Source organism: Maylandia zebra, linkage group LG13, assembly GCF_041146795.1.
Source record: "Maylandia zebra isolate NMK-2024a linkage group LG13, Mzebra_GT3a, whole genome shotgun sequence".
NCBI lineage: Eukaryota > Metazoa > Chordata > Actinopteri > Cichliformes > Cichlidae > Maylandia > Maylandia zebra.
The window spans coordinates 4,939,259-4,956,819 of record NC_135179.1 but is presented as its reverse complement, the minus strand read 5'-3'; the positions used below and the strand labels follow the sequence as shown (position 1 = coordinate 4,956,819).

Below are 17,561 nucleotides of genomic sequence, written 5' to 3'. Positions count from 1 at the left end.
TCATTTGTAAGCACAAAGGAAAGAGTCAGGAGCCCAGTCTGGTATTAATAAATCTGCAGATCAGATTTCTCCCTGCATCTGAAAGCTTGATCGGCTCCATCACAGGCTTTCTAATCAATGCTGATCTTATCCTCAACCAGCAATAAAATGCCCATAACACCATTATTTCATTGATAGTGCATTTTTCTTTCTCTTGAGAAACTGTTTGTTATTAACTGGAGATTATGTATCGGAATTTCAGGAGCAGGACCACGCCTCCAAACACGCTCCTTCTGGTTGTCATCTATATAGGTTCCCCCTGTTCTGCAAGCTGTTCATTCTCGTTTACGTGCCCCTCCCTCCCTTGTTCCCAATTCTTTAACTTCTTCATTTCTATGTAGTGCATGGGGATCTGCCAGGCCCGGGAGCCATCGCCAGTTCCCTTCGAGGCCTTCCCCAAACCGCAGCTCAATTCATGTCAAAGCATTCACTTTTACCTACTAAAACGCTGTCAAACCTAAGATGAGGACGTCGGTCCAGCTAGTGAATTTCAATTAGGAGGTCATTTATTAATATACATCGAGCAGATTCCCTTAGATTTGTGTACTACGCACAATCACTCACGCAAGTTGTGATAAATCACTGGAAGAACTGATGTTCTCCAACAGCATTACTGCAACTATAGAGTATTAATCATAAAGAGACAGATTATTACCTGTCCTCCATCCATCTTTTGCTTGTGACATCGCAGGGTCTAAACAAACAATCGCATGTTGGTTTTATCCACAATGTGCGTCAGGTTTGTCTGTAGGCACAGACAAACTGTTCTTATGCATCCTTGGCTGGCGCCAAACAATTCTGGTATTTTTCTACTGTAGTTCAAGATAAAACCATGATTTATTTGAAGACACGGCGAGTGAAAATGAGGTCCTCTCTACGTGTACACAGGTATTTTAGTAAACTTAGCTTATTCTTGTTTTAGTTGGGTAAAAACTGAGCTTTTGAAAAACTCCCTACAGGGTGAAGGAAGGACACCGTGCTTGTGACTGACAAGATTTTCTTTGTTTGTTCTGCAGCATCTCCAACTGTCCCTCCGCTACACTCGGAGCATTTCAAGCCCTGTCATGAGAAGGACTTGGCCTACTGCCTAAATGGTGGCGAATGCTTTGTCATCGAGACACTCAGCGGGCCTCACAAACACTGCAAGTAAGTGATAATTTATTGAAATACCTCTGCTTCTTTCCTTTTCTTATGTTCTCTTTCCTGCATCCATTCTCCAGAGATTTATGTTGTGTCTGCTCGGTATGTGGTTTGTTGTTCTGACATTTAGCTGTATACTTTGGATTAGATACTTGGTATATCATCATGCTACATATATTAAAAGTGATAATCAGTTAAAGGACATGCATACAAAATAGGCAGTTTTTCCTGTCTCTTTTCTAAAGGATAGATGGGTTAGGTTTTGTTCAGTGGTGCATATCTGGTGTAAATATGTGTGACGCAGCTATACACCAAATTAGGGCAGAGCAATATGGCCAAAAATATTTATCACGATACACATTTGAAAATTTGCGATAACGATATAACTGACGATATAATTGACACGAGACAAGATACTTTACAACTCCACAACTTTATTAGTGCAACCCCCCCCATTAAACCTTTAAAGCCGGTCGGTTTGCGTAACTATTTTTAAATCCTGGTAGAACTGCAACCACATAAGCTAGCGCAATAATTTTTTTTGCATATGAAACCGGAGGAGTTGTACTTACATCTTATGCCATCAGCTTGTCCTCGGTCACGGTTTCCTTCCACATATAGCTTTGAAAGAAATTGCATATTAACCACTTGCAGCAACAAAAACATAATATTCCAGAAACACGCTTTGCTGATCCGAGCAGCTGTTCGTAACACTTCCTACCTCAGAATAGACATCAGCGCAAACTACCGCATGTCCGCCATTACCTGCCTGGAACTGGAAGTGAAATCATTTTCGCGGAAATGTAGTTTTTTTTTTTTTTTTTTTACCTTCAGGGCCTTATAAGACTATACTGGTGTTTTTAAAAGTTATGTTTGACTTTATGACTTTCTGTATCGTTCCTGGGATGCTTAGAACTCAAATTGCACTGCTGGAAATAGTTTATTTTGATGCATATGCTGTTTTTTTGCAAATTTGCATTATAATATTTATTTTCGTTTTTCCTGCAGTATATAAAAATTGGTGTATTTAAAAAAAAAAACTATGAAGACACTCAAAATAAATTTCCTGTGGTGGGAAACTATTTTGTGCAACTTTTTTGTATTTACAGTTTTGAGGGATAAGCTTCTTAAATTTCTCTAACTAGAAATATATGTTAAAAAAAACCAAAACGATTTTCAATTTTTTGTAGTTTATTGCACTTTTTTGCAATTTATGTAATTACTATGCACTTAATGCAGACATATTATTAAAATTTGGGCTATAATGATTGTATTGATGTATAGCAACTTCAAATGCTCCCAAAAATGGCACTAAAAAATGTAAAAATATAATATAAGCTCTGGCGGACTTGGCTCTATGGTAGGTCTTAAAGGGTTAATGTATTTTCACTTGAACAAGCAGCAGTTTTTTTATATGCATTAAAGCTATATAAAAAACTTAACAGTGCAAATGCAAATTCCTTGCTGACAGTTTAACTAAAAGATATTTCCAGTGGAAATTGGCCGACATATCCTCAGCATAACCATGTATAATATCCACATAACTTAAAAAGAGGTTATACACACACAATACGGTAATATTATGTTAAAGCAAAGTCCATATTACTGACTAGGGTAGCCGTAATGCTCCAACAATCAATCAAGTGGTATGGCTTCATAGCTTCGTACTAAAACATTTTTTGACAGATCTTTGAGTGCCGTGTACCACATAACATCGGTTCGGGGTCAGTAAGCACAACCAGAATTCATACATGAGGTGCACCAGATTATAAGGGGCTCTGTCGATTTTTCAGAAAATCAAAGGATTGATTTTAAGTGTGCTGTATTTTCCGAAAAACACGGTAATAACGACCGCCCGCTAGCATGCTCTGTCAAACATTGTGCTTTGGTGTGTATCTGATAGACGAAAGCCAAACCAGTTCCACACCACTGAAGTTGCACATTTTTACAAACCAATTCTGGTTCATCCGTTTCATTCAACTATCTGCTTTCACCCTTCTCATTCTCCGTCGCTGCCATGCTTTTCCACCATGTGCGTATGAAAACAAAGGTACTGCGAATGCATGTTTTAACCATATTCTATCGCGATATTTAATTTTCTTATCATTGCCTAACATTATACCAGTATTACTGTGAATGGTATGATATGGCCCAGCCCTACACCAAATATAATAAAATATGCAACAAGTTAGAGAAAGAATCTCCCTGCCAAACACTCAGATCACCTCATCGAGAGGTTCGCAAGATGATTCTCTTTCTTTCTTTAAAGATAGAAGCTTTTATTCACAGTGGTTAACGTGAACAAATGATTGGAGTCTTAGAGGTCAAGACCTAAAAAGGCAGCACACTCTCCTCTAATCCACTCTGCTGTTTAGTGTTAAACAAATACTACTAATTTCTCAACAACGGCTAAGTATGCTTCTTCCTGGTTTCACCTCCTCCTGCCCCAAAAGCTCTGCAGGTAGTCGCATATTGAATGATCTACTGGTTAAGGAAGGTTTGTGAGATACTGAACGTGCGCACCAATGACTATAAATGCTGTGAATCTATGCTGGCAACTGCCACCCACTGTGAAGGGGTAAGCTAAGAAAAAAATCCAGTGAATGTAGTGTATTTGATATTGTAGCAGCATCTGTAGGGACTGCTTCTTTATTTGACGTACTTTATCAAAAGATTCTTGCATCTTTGTCTTCCTGCTATGTGTCTGTGAGCATTATATTAATATCTACGTGCACCTTATTTGTCCCAGATTTGAGAGTAGAGCTCGTGGGCATTTAGCCCCTTTAAATGTGGGGCCTTTTACTAATTAAGTCCCAGAACAACTTCTTCCAAAATCTAACCTCCGGACTTCCATCCGACCTCCTTTTCAAAGAGTGTGTTTTCCAGCCCTGAGCTACGACTATACATCCATACGCATGTGAAAGTGTGCATGTGAGCATCCACAAATGAGGAGGGATTCTACTCAAGCAATGGAAGACTCGCTAAGCTGGAAAAATAAGATCAAAATGAATATGAGATGCAGTGGTCATTGTGCATTTGAACACCACACATGCACTCGGTCTCTTACACAAAAACAACAAACCACAATACTGTGAGAAGTCATCTCACATGGGAAATTTGTTATTTTCTGTTTACAAGTCTGCTTGCATGCTGCTGGCCAGTAATCAGTAGCCGGTCTCAAGTTGAACATCTGCAGGCAGTTACAGTTTAGACTCACAGATTTCGGCCAACAAATGGACTGTTATCATGCTTATGGGGTCAACAGAGCTACGGAGAATCAGACAGGAGGATTTGGACTTTACAGATAAATTATGCTGTTTTTTGGGAAGGGGGGTTAATTTTTTTCTGGAATAGGTTATTTGCCATATAAAATATGGTTCAGATATTAGAGGTTGCCCTAAATTGGTTAGCCACTTCTGTAGTTTTCAGTTGATTATGCACTGTGAGGTTTAGTAAAAACTCCACCAAGCCCAGAACAATCTGTTTTTTTTCCTCTTTTATTACAAGAACAGTGTTGTAGCTTGAACTATGACAAGAAAAGCACAGAAAAGAGAAAATGGGTGAGAAAGACCAAGGTGTAGGTGGATGAGGAGTTGGAGATGGGGGAGGACTGTTGTCCTCCCCGGCTCGCTTCTGTTGCCATGACAACCCAATAATCTGTGGACAAGCTCAGCTGTTAAAGAGAGGAGGGTTGTAATGTATGCCGGGACTGCCTTGATCAGGCTGCCTGCTAATGTTAATGCTTGTGAGGTAGAGAACAGCAGAGAGCTTAATCGCGTGGCAGCGAGCTTTCTAAAGGAATTGTATGGGCCATCGAGCAATACGACATTCACTCTGGATCTGAATAACAGCTGGTATGACAAAGCAGTAAAAGATAACATCTGGAGTTTAGAAAGGATCATCTTTAATATTTAGGAACTGGTTAGACTAAGATAATGCTTCATAGGAATACTTCAGAAGTTGATCTACTTCCTGAGTGAGGCCTTTAAATATTACAAACCATATAAAAGAGGATACATTTTGTTTCAGCTTACTCGCTTTGAGACATTAATTTATCATCATCAACAAAAGAATGATGAATTTCACCGCAGGCGTGAGATCAATGCATAATCTGATTCAGTTTGTGTTTACAACAAATTGAGACAAATCCACTTATAAAAGTGTGATCAATTCAGACAGTAAATGGGGATAAATTGAGCCGGTTTGTGGCATTATTTGCCACCGAATTAATCATTTTTTGTTAGTAAGACGAAACCTGATCCTTTTTGCAATGATTTCCTCCGACGAGTATCAAGTGGCATTCCCAGCCAGCTGTAAAACAGGTGTAGATTGTCCCCGGGAGCATTGTTTAGCGCTGGCACTGTGTGCAACGCTCGCGTTTGCCATCCTTATGGGATGGCTGCAGAGTCAGAAGGAGATGTGAGTCATAAGGACTGCTCGTCCTCTCACACAGAGACCCACCGTGCATACATGCCAGTGCTCCATGCTTTGGGCAACATAGTCAGGCATTCATTAGTGCTCAGCTAACCAGGAAATTAGTCACTGTGCTAAGATAATATTTTAAGAACATGGCAAGAGGCCAATGCATTGAGTTTTAAAAGTATGTGATACTGAATTTGATTAATTACTTTTTGAGCTGAGCGTGATTTTTTTTTTCTGAAGAGGACCAAAGGTCTAATAATAGCTTTGGTGTAATTACTGCTTCAAACAATGTCTGTTTAAATATCTTTCTGACCATTTTTCCTAAACACTTTTACAGTCATTTATCTCTTTATTCTTATCCTCTGATTTTAGAGAGAACTGTTGGCCCCGAGTAACGATTCTGCTATACGCTGATTCCTACTGAGCCAGCGATCCAGGAAATTTCACTTCACCGCTTCTTTCTTGGAACAGTTTATTTATTCTGTCTTCAGAGTTGCATGCAATGAATTTGGTTTCTGGACAGTTTAGTATTTATTTCCTTCTGCCAGAGTGACCAGGCAAAAACTGTGTCCTTGTGCCTAGTTAGCTAAGCCCGCCTCACTGCCCTCTGTTGAGAAGCTATTCCAAAGCGTCAGGAAGGAAATCTCACCTGGCAAGTAGAGATGGTGTGGGTTTAGAAGAGATCCTTCCAGAGCCCGAGCCAATGAGACAGGACAGTGACACAGATACTCTCTGGAGGTTGGAACCAGATATATCACGCACGAACCCTGGCGCTGCTTGCGTACCGCCAGCTACGATGTTGGTTCAGTGTGTGTTGCGGGTCATACAGTCGACCTCTCATTCAGTGAGGGTGTTTTTGAGCAATGTAAAATCTTACTTTGGGACCCATTGTAAACCTTTTTTAAAAACACTAAACATGATGGAAGGGGGCTTGCTGGCTTTTAATTTGCACTTTTTTGCTCAGGGGTCTTTTTTGGATTGAATGAATGTGGAGCACATTGCTCAAGAGCACTGAATTGAAAAACTAAACAGCCGTGTAGCTTTAAAACATTATTCAAGACAAAGAGTACTGATATAAAGGGTACTGATGTTTCAGATTTTATTTGTTTGATATCTGTGTTTTTGCTTCATCATTGAGAGTGAAAGGCCACACGAGAACCTCTCCACAGTTGTAAACTTGAGCATTTCATTATTTCATCATTTATTCATTTATTTATTTATTTCACACTTAATTAAATGACCCTTGAGCTGATATGTTGTGCAGGTACAAACATGCAATGGAGGCCGCGTCTAAAGTTTAGATAAAACAGTATGAAAAGAACGAATAGAATATTTTGTAGCGCCCATTCGCCAAGGATTCCTGTGTTTCCTGCACGACGTGAAGAACGAGATGGGAGGGGTAAGGCTCCACTGCTTTCTGGAGTGTAATCCTCCTTCTCTTACTGACAATCCTCCTCATCTTCCCTCCTATCTCTGTGGACTCCAGTCTTGTCTTTTCCTGGGTGACCTTAGGCTTTTCCAAAGCATTCAGCCATGGATCAGCCCCACTAGATTGACTTGGGCTGCACAGGTGCGAGGAGCGGCTGCACAGGGGAATAGATGACTTTACTTTCCCTCCTCATGCACACATACACACACTTACAAGCCAATTAACAAGAAGCATGCATGAAATTGAAAATATAGCAGCCATAACACACATTTAAGCTGCCAGTAAACAAGCTGATTAAAATGTATATGGAAAAACACCGCCGTGTGACACATTTGTGTCAGAATTCCAGTGTCGTGTCATGTTCACTATATATGTTTTTAAATATAGCATAAATTGGGAAAAAAAGAATGTTTTCAGCAAACTGCACAAACTGTCCTTTGGGTTTGTTATCGCGATGCACTGGGTGATGGGGATAAAGATAGACATGAGGTAAAGAACCATGTGCTCACATATAAACACAGTTTGATGGGGAATGTTTTAAGTCAAACCAAAATGCTTTCCTCAATCTATCCAACTAATTAACCAGCAAGTAAAAGCATAATTAAAAGGTGAGTGTTCCCATTTGATAATTACAGCCTTTAAATGTGGACTGTGTTGCTCGTTAAAAGGTTGCTGTGCCTGGTGTGTTATGGCATCAATGCCAGGGACACCTTGTGTGTATCTCTGCATCTGTAGCAGCATTTAATAGACTGGCTTTGACTCTTTATGATGACAACACATCAGGAAACAGGTTTGCATTAACGAGTATCCATTAAAATGTGATGTGACACAATGTTATACATTCTTTGTTGTTTTTACAAATATGTTACTTTATTTTGATGCCTGATCATTATGCAGAATTTGTTTCCCCTGAGTGAAACCTTTGCATCTTCTGCCCGTTACCTTGTAGTAAAATATCGACCATCGACAGCACGGGATTTTTTGCTTCACATCAGATTTTTGTCTCATTTCCAGTGTTAGCAAGCGTGGTTTGGTTTAAACATTTTTTTCCAAATATTCAAACAGTGTTTCAAGTGGCATTTAAATGCTGTTGAGCCAACGGTTATAAATAATGTTTGATAATCCTCTGCTTTTCAGCCATTTTTCAACCAGTGCTCACTAACTCCAGAAAGCATTTCATACTCAAAGCTCATGAGACTTTAGTCAATGTCACATTCCGCTGCCCTGAACTCTTTGCTCTGGGCATTTGGAAAAAACCCTTAATGCAATCAGTCACACAAAAAAGGACACATGTGAGAGTTATCCCAAGATACCCTCCGACATCACATTCCAACTGTGAGTTTGTCAGGAGTCAACGAGTGTGTATATAGAGGTCAGTGCATTCTGGGAAATATTGTTTCTGTCAGTAGGGATTTACCTTGACTGGATAAAGGTGTGTCAGATGCTCACTACAGAGAATATTTGTTATAAACAAAGCAATGTCAAAGTATTTTGTCATTAGAGAAACAAAAAAATCTGTACTGCTAATTAAATTCACAAACCGCTCGGATGCTGATAAAAAAAGAAAATCCTTCTTTTTCTTAGTCACTTCTTCTCCATCTTTCTTCCCTTTTCTTTCTTCAGACGGCCCTCCCTCTCTCTGTTCTCTCCTTCCCCCTCTCCTTCTCTTTTGCTTTGTCGATTTCTCTAAACCCTCTTCGCCATCTGTGCGATAATAATGGCACACCAGTGGGAGTTCCACTGGTGTCTTTCTGACAGTAATAAACAAGGCTGATGCCATGGCATGCTTTCGAGGTGGGAGAAAATTAAACAGATAAGAGACCACATATTGTGGCTAGAAGGCACCGCTTTTGGTGAGCGAATCCTCCAAGATGCAAAGAGGAGCGCTCAACGTGCCTGGGAATGAAAAGCAGAAGCTGGAAAGAAGACAATTTTGGACCAGGAAACAAGCAATAAAAGGGCTTTTTGGGTGACATGGTGACTGAGAGGGGCTGAACAGAGAGCGGTAGTGGCCAAATGTTAGTGTGTCACTGTTTGCTGATTAAATTAGCACACAATGAAGGCTTGATTATCACTTGGCAGCTCAATCAGCTACCATCAAGCTTCATATTGTGGCTAAAACTAAAATAAAACATTCAAAACTAGCTTGTTTTCGTTGGTGTAAAATCCCCAGTCGGCATTTATTTATGGTTTTGCTTTACAGCGCTCAGCATCACACTGAGCAACCCAGGGATAGTATACATGTACTGATGGAAACCCAACCAGACACATATTCACAAGATGCAGACATGCTCACCTTGCTATATTCAGCCTATTTATATCAAAACCAGACCTTTAGGACTCTAATGCACATTGTGCAAGCGTCTTATGTCCATTTGAAGCTTTTGCTGAAGAGCACGATGACGTGCTCAGATTTGGATGGTAATTATAGAATTATGTCTGATTGGTGTTATTTCCAGTGGTTGTGAGTTTTCTCAAGCTGTCTTCTCAGTGCCATTTCTTAGTCTCAGCAACTTCTGAGCGTCTTATTGATTTGTATTGATGGTTTTGTTTGTCTCAATTAGAAAGATTTACCAACTTTAATTGTGCAATTGCATTAGTTGTCACTTAGTTTGGTAAACAGCACAAAGTATCCAATTAAGCCTCTTTGGTGAACATACTGTACACATGCACTGTGCATGCACGCATGTGTGGGTGGGAATGAGTATGTAAGAATGTGGAGTCTGTTTATCATAAACATAATATGAATTATGTGAAACAGTAAAAACTGTTTCTGGAAAAGAATCTACACAGTTGTGTTTGTTGTTGAATCTGTTATGACAGTGATGGGGAATCATGAACTGGGATCTGCACTGTGAGAGCGCAGAAACACTTGAAAGCTTGAAATAATTGTCAAATTCAACACTGTTATGAGTAATAGCACTTACACAAATTATGATCATTAATCAAAAAGACATTTTAAAGGTAGTTTGAAGGTAGATGAAGAATATCCTGAAGCGATTGGGTAAAAATGCTTTAAATACTTTAATTCTTGGGTGACACTATTGTATTTTTTAAAATCTTTTTCTTTTCAAAATACTGCACTAGAGTATTGCTTTGCAGTAAAATGACATGTGTCACCCAACTCAAAAATGATAGAAAGTTGGTAAAATTAGCATAGATAGCACATGCATGAAACAAACACTTTTTGGGATGCACAACACAGTGATTTTTGTAAAGATCCACTGTTTAAACCCACTTTAAAAAACACTTGAGATTTGGTGCCTAGACTTGAGAGACATGAGGTTTATAGTTAAGGTAATTACATAAAAAATGAAAAATAAGCATCATGACTTGAATTTTGGGGTTTAGTTTGCATGAATTTCTGTCTGCTGTGACAAAAATCCTAATCGACTTTCCTTCTGGTATGCACCGTTTCTGTTTCGTGCTTTGACGTGAGTGACAGCCAGGATGTTTTTCATTATAAGAATCAGTGATATAAATCAGTGAGCTGAAATAGGATCACATTTTTATTCCAACACCGACACAGACTCATCATTCGGAGGCTCATAACTTACTATGATGCCATTTGCCTCATTCGGTCATAGGCAGTAAAAGGGGTATAAGCATTTCAAAGGTGTGTTCGGACACACAACACACAAACGTACGTCCAGATATCATACATGTCTGACAGCTCTGTCAAGGCTGTCAGGGATACACTGAGGAAGGAGAAAAAGGAGAGTCATGACCTCATGGCGCGAGACAAAAGCAAGAGGCAGAAAAATAAAGGCGAGAGACAGAGATGGGGTTACAGGAAGTGTTTGGCACATCAAAGCTTGAAGAATATTGCAGCGTTATCCTCGATAATGATGCACAAAAACTCACAAGATGTGTAGCGCACAGTAACAAAACTCAGAGTGAAAGGAGATAGTAAGAGGTATGGGTGGGGTGGAGGAGTGGATGAGGATGTAGACATACAATAATTTGGTGGTGTTCCTAATCAAGGCATCCCTTTCAAGTCAGCAGGTTTGATGTGGTAATAGGATGCAAATGTATGCAAATGAACCTTCTTTTCCCTCCAAACTCTGAATTTGCTTTGCCCCTTTATGCAGGATGGGAGAACTCTGAATAAACAGGCGAACAAGGCATGGGACTATTGATTATAATGTATTTATTATAATTATTTTATAATTATAGGGAAAGTTTTAAGTTGGCACCAAAGACACTGTAATTTACCCTGCCTGTACCTGAACTCAGGTATCGAGGTGAATATCAGCATGTACGCCATCGAAAAATAACTTTTATAATGAACGCAAAAAGCAAAAGGTGTTGTAAAATATATATTTACATAAGGAATTGCTGAGGAAAGTAGAAAGGCAGGAATATGGAACATAGAGACGGAGATTGCAAGCGACAGAGAGGGAGAATAGAAAAAAAAGAATAACTGAAGACAAGCTGTGCCTGCAATGTTAAGCAGGTCTGGAGTCCCAGTGCTACCTGGGAGCTATACCAGCCTGCTGATGTGTGTTTTCACTGTAGTGCACTTCACTCTGAAATGGCAGCAGCGCCCTAAGCCCAGACATGTCTGTCTCCTTCTCTGACTAACAAGAAGCAGCCCTCAGTCAGGATATTTTCAGAATAGCGAGGCTTGATTACACATGTAATCACACATGCAATGCATGAACCCTATGGCAAAACACCCACACTCAGATGCTTTACAAACCTTGAGAGGGCTCATGCATAGTCCCTGCATACGGCGGCTCCCTCATGCACCTCATTATGTGTTCATGGATTTTTTATGTTTTCCCATCTTGTCAAGAAGAGAATCTGGTGAAGGTCACTGTAACACTGACACTCGGCTAATGGTCAATTTGACAATTTAATTCTCTTTTAAACATGCTTTTTCTCCACTTACTGGCAATTAAGTATTTTCTGAAAAGCCAGAAATCACCTCTGAAGCAGTGTTATTAGACCTGACCCAATGCATAAGCTAACTAACCGCCTGCTTGGGGTGCCTGTAGCCACAAGGGGGCCCACAAGGGCACTTGTCTCCATTTGAGAGTGAATTAAAGGGATAACAATAGGGCACACTTTTGTTCTGACCTGGCTGGGCAGTGTAGCTCTTGAACTGTGTGACCTACTAGCTGAAAGTCACTTCCGGGGCTTTATTCAGTGATATATCACACACATTTTTAGTCAGGTTAAAAATATCCCGTGTTAAACTATTCTGTCTCCCGGTAAACTATCTCGGGTCATAGTATAAAAGATATGCTCCGTATTCAGTTATCTCGGGATTTTATATAAAAGATTCAGTTTAATAAATAGTGCCTTTTTATATTTTATTATCTTTGCATTCTTAGACTGAAGCACAGGTGCAAACTGTGGAGGAAGGATTGCAGTGGGAGTAGAAGAACTCAGGTGTGAGATGCGACTGTGTGGCACTCGAAAGCAGCATTTTTTTTAGATCCTCTTTGGAACTGGTGCCCAGTGCAGAGCCAACTGGTGAAGCTTAAAGTAGCGCAGCTCCTTATTGTTTGTGCTGGAGTGAGGCTGAACTCATTCCAGCTGCACCTGCCTGTTGTTAGGCTTAAACTCCATCCTCAAAAAGGCAGAGTGATTGCCCTGGAGCTGACAGTTGGTCACAGGGGGGCATTCCCGGTTTTGGTTGTGGAAATAACACTTTAATTATTTCCCACTTCACAACATTATCTCCAGCAGTTATTTTTGCCCTGCTATGAGTCTCTACCTACATTGTATGTGCACGCCTTTAAGCTTAGGTAGGTCTAACAATGGATGTTATAATGAGTTCACCCAGTACTGACTGATTCTCTCATCACAAAAGAAAACCATTTGTGTGCACACTTATGGATGTTATAGTACACAAGAAAGCACCAAGCGTTAGCTCATAATGTGAGTGTATGTTTGCTCCCATACCAAATATGGACATCTTGAAAACAGAAAACCCCATTCATGCATTGCCAAACAGCAGGAATGTGTATATAAGTAAGTCTGTAAAACCAACACACTGGTTATAGTTTTACAGTTTTATTCTTATAGCTCCAAACCACAACAGCAGTTGCCTCAGGGTGCTTTACATTCACAGAGATCCTACAATAACACAGAGAAAACCCCACAGAAGAGGGGCCTGAAAGCTGAAGTACATTTAGCCCAAAGTTGATGCGCATCCATCTGGATCTAGTAGAATGCTACAATTCACTGCATCCCAATTCCTGTCAGGCGTCCGTCAACTCTCTCTACTAATGCAATGAAAGGTTTAATAATGGATTGCACTTATATAGCGCTTTTCGAGACCTTCAAAGTGCTTTACAATTCCACTATTCATTCATTCACACTGGTGGAGGCAAGCTACAGTTGTAGCCACAGCTGTCCTGGGGCAGACTGATGGAAGCGAGGCTGCCATATCGTGCCATCGGCCCCTCTGGCCATCACCAGTAGGCGGTAGGTGAAGTGTCTTGCCCAAGGACACAACGACCGAGACTGTCCGAGCCGGGGCTCGAACCGGCAACCTTCCGATTACAAGACGAACTGCCAACTCTTGAGCCACGATCGCACGGTCGTTTAAATAGTAAAATGTTATTTTAGTTCAGTGAGACAACTCACTCAACTATTTAAATGATCAGAACTCCAGCAGAAAATATTCTATTGCCCCAAATCATCTCCCATCATTCTCTACAGATTAACATACATTTGGGGAGTAATGAAAAAGGCTCAGGAGGAATAAAGATTCCTTCTGAGCCTAGAAGTATTTGCTGGAATGGCTGAAACAGCAGACAGTGATGCAAGGCAGCAATGACACTGATGTTTCAGAGGGAAGATGTGAAACTTTTATAGTTTGGTTAGACTGGATGTTTTGTAATATTGGAGCCTGTGTGACTTGTGGAGAATGAGCCATATTATGTTTGATATGGTTAGTTTTTAATAGCAGTATATTTTTAAAATACATCAGGGATTAAAAAAGGAGTTTGTCTCACGAATCTTTTTACAAATTCACATACTGTGGGGGATCTTTTGGTTCAATGACAGGAAAATTCCTCTGACATTGTGATAATTGGATAAAATGACTTACATTCCAAAACATACTAATGACAGCAGCAACACTTTCAGAATAACAGTCATGTAACATTATATTATTGCTATTATTGAATTATCACAGATAAATCTCAAAGATGAATCAGTCTGCTTACTCACGAATTGTTTTGTATTGAATTTGAGTCATGAAATGGGAATACCGAGTACCAAAACTTGCAGACTTCTTGGAGTAATATTAATAAAACCTAAAAATGATGAAATATGCAGAAATAATTGGATTCAATTTAATCAATAAATGAAACTGTCATTCCATATGATTTGTAATCGGTCTTTCCTAATCTGCATTTAATATGTTTCTCATTCATTTTCAATTTTATTAGAATGTGCACATGAATATGTATATAGGTGTGTTAGGGAGAGAGACAGAGAGAGAGAGAGAGACTTTAAGTGTGATTGTTATATGTGTATAAACACTTCTGACTATAAAAAGATCATCATGTGCCTGAGAAACATGGCTAATAATGGAGCCATTGTTTTTCTTCTTTGGTTTACTGCAGCGCTGTTTGTTATTGACCAAGAGTGAGCATGCTATTTCAGGGTTGCAACCCCACAATTCTTTACTCCAGGCTGAGACTGGGCATAAAGGAGGTTTTGCCTCTTCAAGCTGTGGTCGTGAAGGCCATAGGTTGAACGCAGCATCTGTCAGGAGATGTCATGCTGTTCCGTACCTGACATCCATTTGTCTGTTTTCAGCTTGTTAGGGATAGAGGTGAGTGTAGGTGCAGCCTTGAACACCTCGCTGATGTAAGTGGAAGAAGGAAAAAGTATTTCCAGAGAGATTTGGAGTACAACGGCTAGAGAGAACAGAGGAGAGGACATAATGGCCGTGATCCTAATGGATACTGACAGTCCTCCCTGTATAAGTCCAGTGCTTCTCATTCACTGGAGATCAACCTATTTTCTCACACATCGATACATCGATTTCACATATGACATCATAGATACAAACAACACTTTAAATATTTAGTAATTTAAAAAAATAAAAGTAAAAACTCACCAATTTGTGATATAGTGATATAGTCACGACCTATAATCTACCAAGTTGTTTCTATCAATCCATTCTCATGTGTAATGGTTATAGTTGGTAGTTGGTAGTAACTATATCACTTGGTTAGGGTTAACTGTAGGCATTAGGTGCAACTTGGTTAGCCTTAGACATTAAACTATTTACTTTGGTTTAAATTATAAGCCAGCCACATATTATAAAACTTTGTTTTCCTGGTTGCCATGGTAACACCTCCTGCTTTTTTTTCTCCAAAACAAAATATGTTTCTCACATGAAACCTATTTCCTATTGAAGGGCATTACTTACAAATCTGTGCTTGATATCATGAAAAAAACATAGGAATTAATGGAAGTCAACATGAAATATGGATTACTTTCTTATGACTGTTCCACAAACTGTTGTGAGACTGGGCTGGGCTCACTCTCTTTTATTCATTTTTTTAAGACTTTGAGAGTGGAATGAGCACTACGAGAGTGCCAGTTAGTGCTATCATATTCAAGAGGAATGGAGGCATGTCTACAGTTAATGTCTCCAAAACTAAGCAGCTCACATCAGAAATATTCATATAAATATAAATCACCAAAGACCAGCAATAAAAAAATGTGAATTTTATTTGGGCCAAGTGGTATTTTGAGTTGTTTATTTAGTCCCAAAAAGTTGATTCTGTTCATCTGACTTCTTTATACTGAAGAAGTCACTTGGATGAGTGAACATTTGGCTCTTTCTCCCACTGAAAACGTTTCGTCCAGATGGAAAGAATCAACTTTTTGGGATTTACTTACCTGCATTAAGACTCTTTTGTTGTGCCTTAATCCCCAACAAGTCCAAAAGTCTAAAACTTTTGGACACAATGGGACACATACAAAAGCAGAAGAAAATTCTGAGTCACAGTTGGACTGGAGCCTATCCCAGCTACTGCAGAGCGAGAGGCAGGGTGTACACCCTGCACAGTCACCTCTCTGTGTTAGCCCAATCTGTCGCAAGGCTAACACAAAGAGACAGACAACCATTCACACTCACCTTCACACCTACAGCCCATTTAGAATCCTGTTTTTCCACACAGATATGGGGGAGAACATGCAAAATCCAAACAGAAAAAAACGATATATTTTGTCTGCCATCCATAATCAGTTTTTTAACATTGGCTCCCCAATTGCATGGCTAGTCATGGGACATGGGACAAGTTTGGTCTTCATGTTGACATCTCAGAGTTGCTTACTTTTGTTAGTTCCTCAGCCTGAATGTATTTTAATGTGAAAAAAAAATAATGAAAATGTGGAATGAAATTGGGGCACAGTTGCCAAAAACATCCTACTGGGACATTTAACAAGTCTGTGTTCCCTTATGAGTTTCTCTGTGTGTTTAGAAGCTATTCTGAGCCAAAAACCAGAAGCCTATTAAGTTTTTGTTACACACAGGGTTTTCTTTACATGCTTGGTGTTTCGCTCCCTTTTTCATGCTGTGGCTCCAGTGGCTAGTCCTTGTTAAAAATATTATCTCATACTGACACTCTACAACATTAATTGTCTCTCAAAGAGAGCACACAGTGGCATTAATGTGCAGGCGCAGTGTGCTTCTAAAAACTGTTGGCTTGTGATTGGTGTATTTTTTTTTCTTCCTGCAATTATTATTAGACTAAATATAAAATGACACTACTGAGAATAGCATTTAAATTTATAGCCAATATATTGCCAAACAACATTTGTGGTCACCTTTGAGTACCAGCTATAAATTGTACTGCTGTATGTCCAATCTGTAACATAGTTTTTCACATCTAATAATGACTTTTATTATTAAACAGTTTAGCACTCACCTAACAGATAAGCCAGTGACTTTCTAAACTTAAGGTATTTTAACTTTAATAATTTTGATGATTATAAACTACTTCTTTGTGCATTAATCATCAGTACAAAGTCATGGTTGATGAGTCTTCTGTGATATATCCCATGATAAATACATCTTTCTTTCGCTGCATAATAAAAGAGCAAATGCAAAAATATGCTCATTGATCTAATATCTGCCATGTTAACCTCCCAAAATAAACTATTTTTGCATAGTCTTCACATTCAGCTCTAGAGAGCATTATCTTATTGCTACACAGATGGCCACCTGGCTCCCACTGAACTAACATGGGATGCACTCTCCTGATGTTATTAGCTGCACTCAGATGTCCTGTCCTGGTTGTAAATTACTGTATTTCTGCAGTGGGACTGCAGTGAATATTTTGTAAAAGAAGAGAGAGTGCTTCATCATACCTTCAGTATCCAATGGAACTGCAGCACAGCCTTTGCATTGTGAAACAGTGAGAACAAAACCCTCAGAAATGTCAGCTGTGGATACAACCTAAAGCCTTTGTTGTGCCAAACGTTTTACTGTTACTGCTTTGTTGAAGGGGCCGGTGGGGGACTTGCTAATTATCAAATTTTCAAGTTACTA

The 17,561-nt window shown here is 39.5% G+C and overlaps 1 protein-coding gene across 1 annotated transcript in view; it reads left to right on the top strand.

The window, feature by feature from the left end:
* The window catches only part of nrg3a (neuregulin 3a), a 363,361-nt gene that overhangs the window by 197,108 nt on the left and 148,692 nt on the right, over window positions 1-17,561 (top strand). The window contains exon 2 of the mRNA XM_004553543.5: window positions 1,056-1,185. Within this exon, the coding sequence (XP_004553600.2) occupies window positions 1,056-1,185 (130 nt within the window). The remainder of the gene's footprint in view (window positions 1-1,055; window positions 1,186-17,561) is intronic.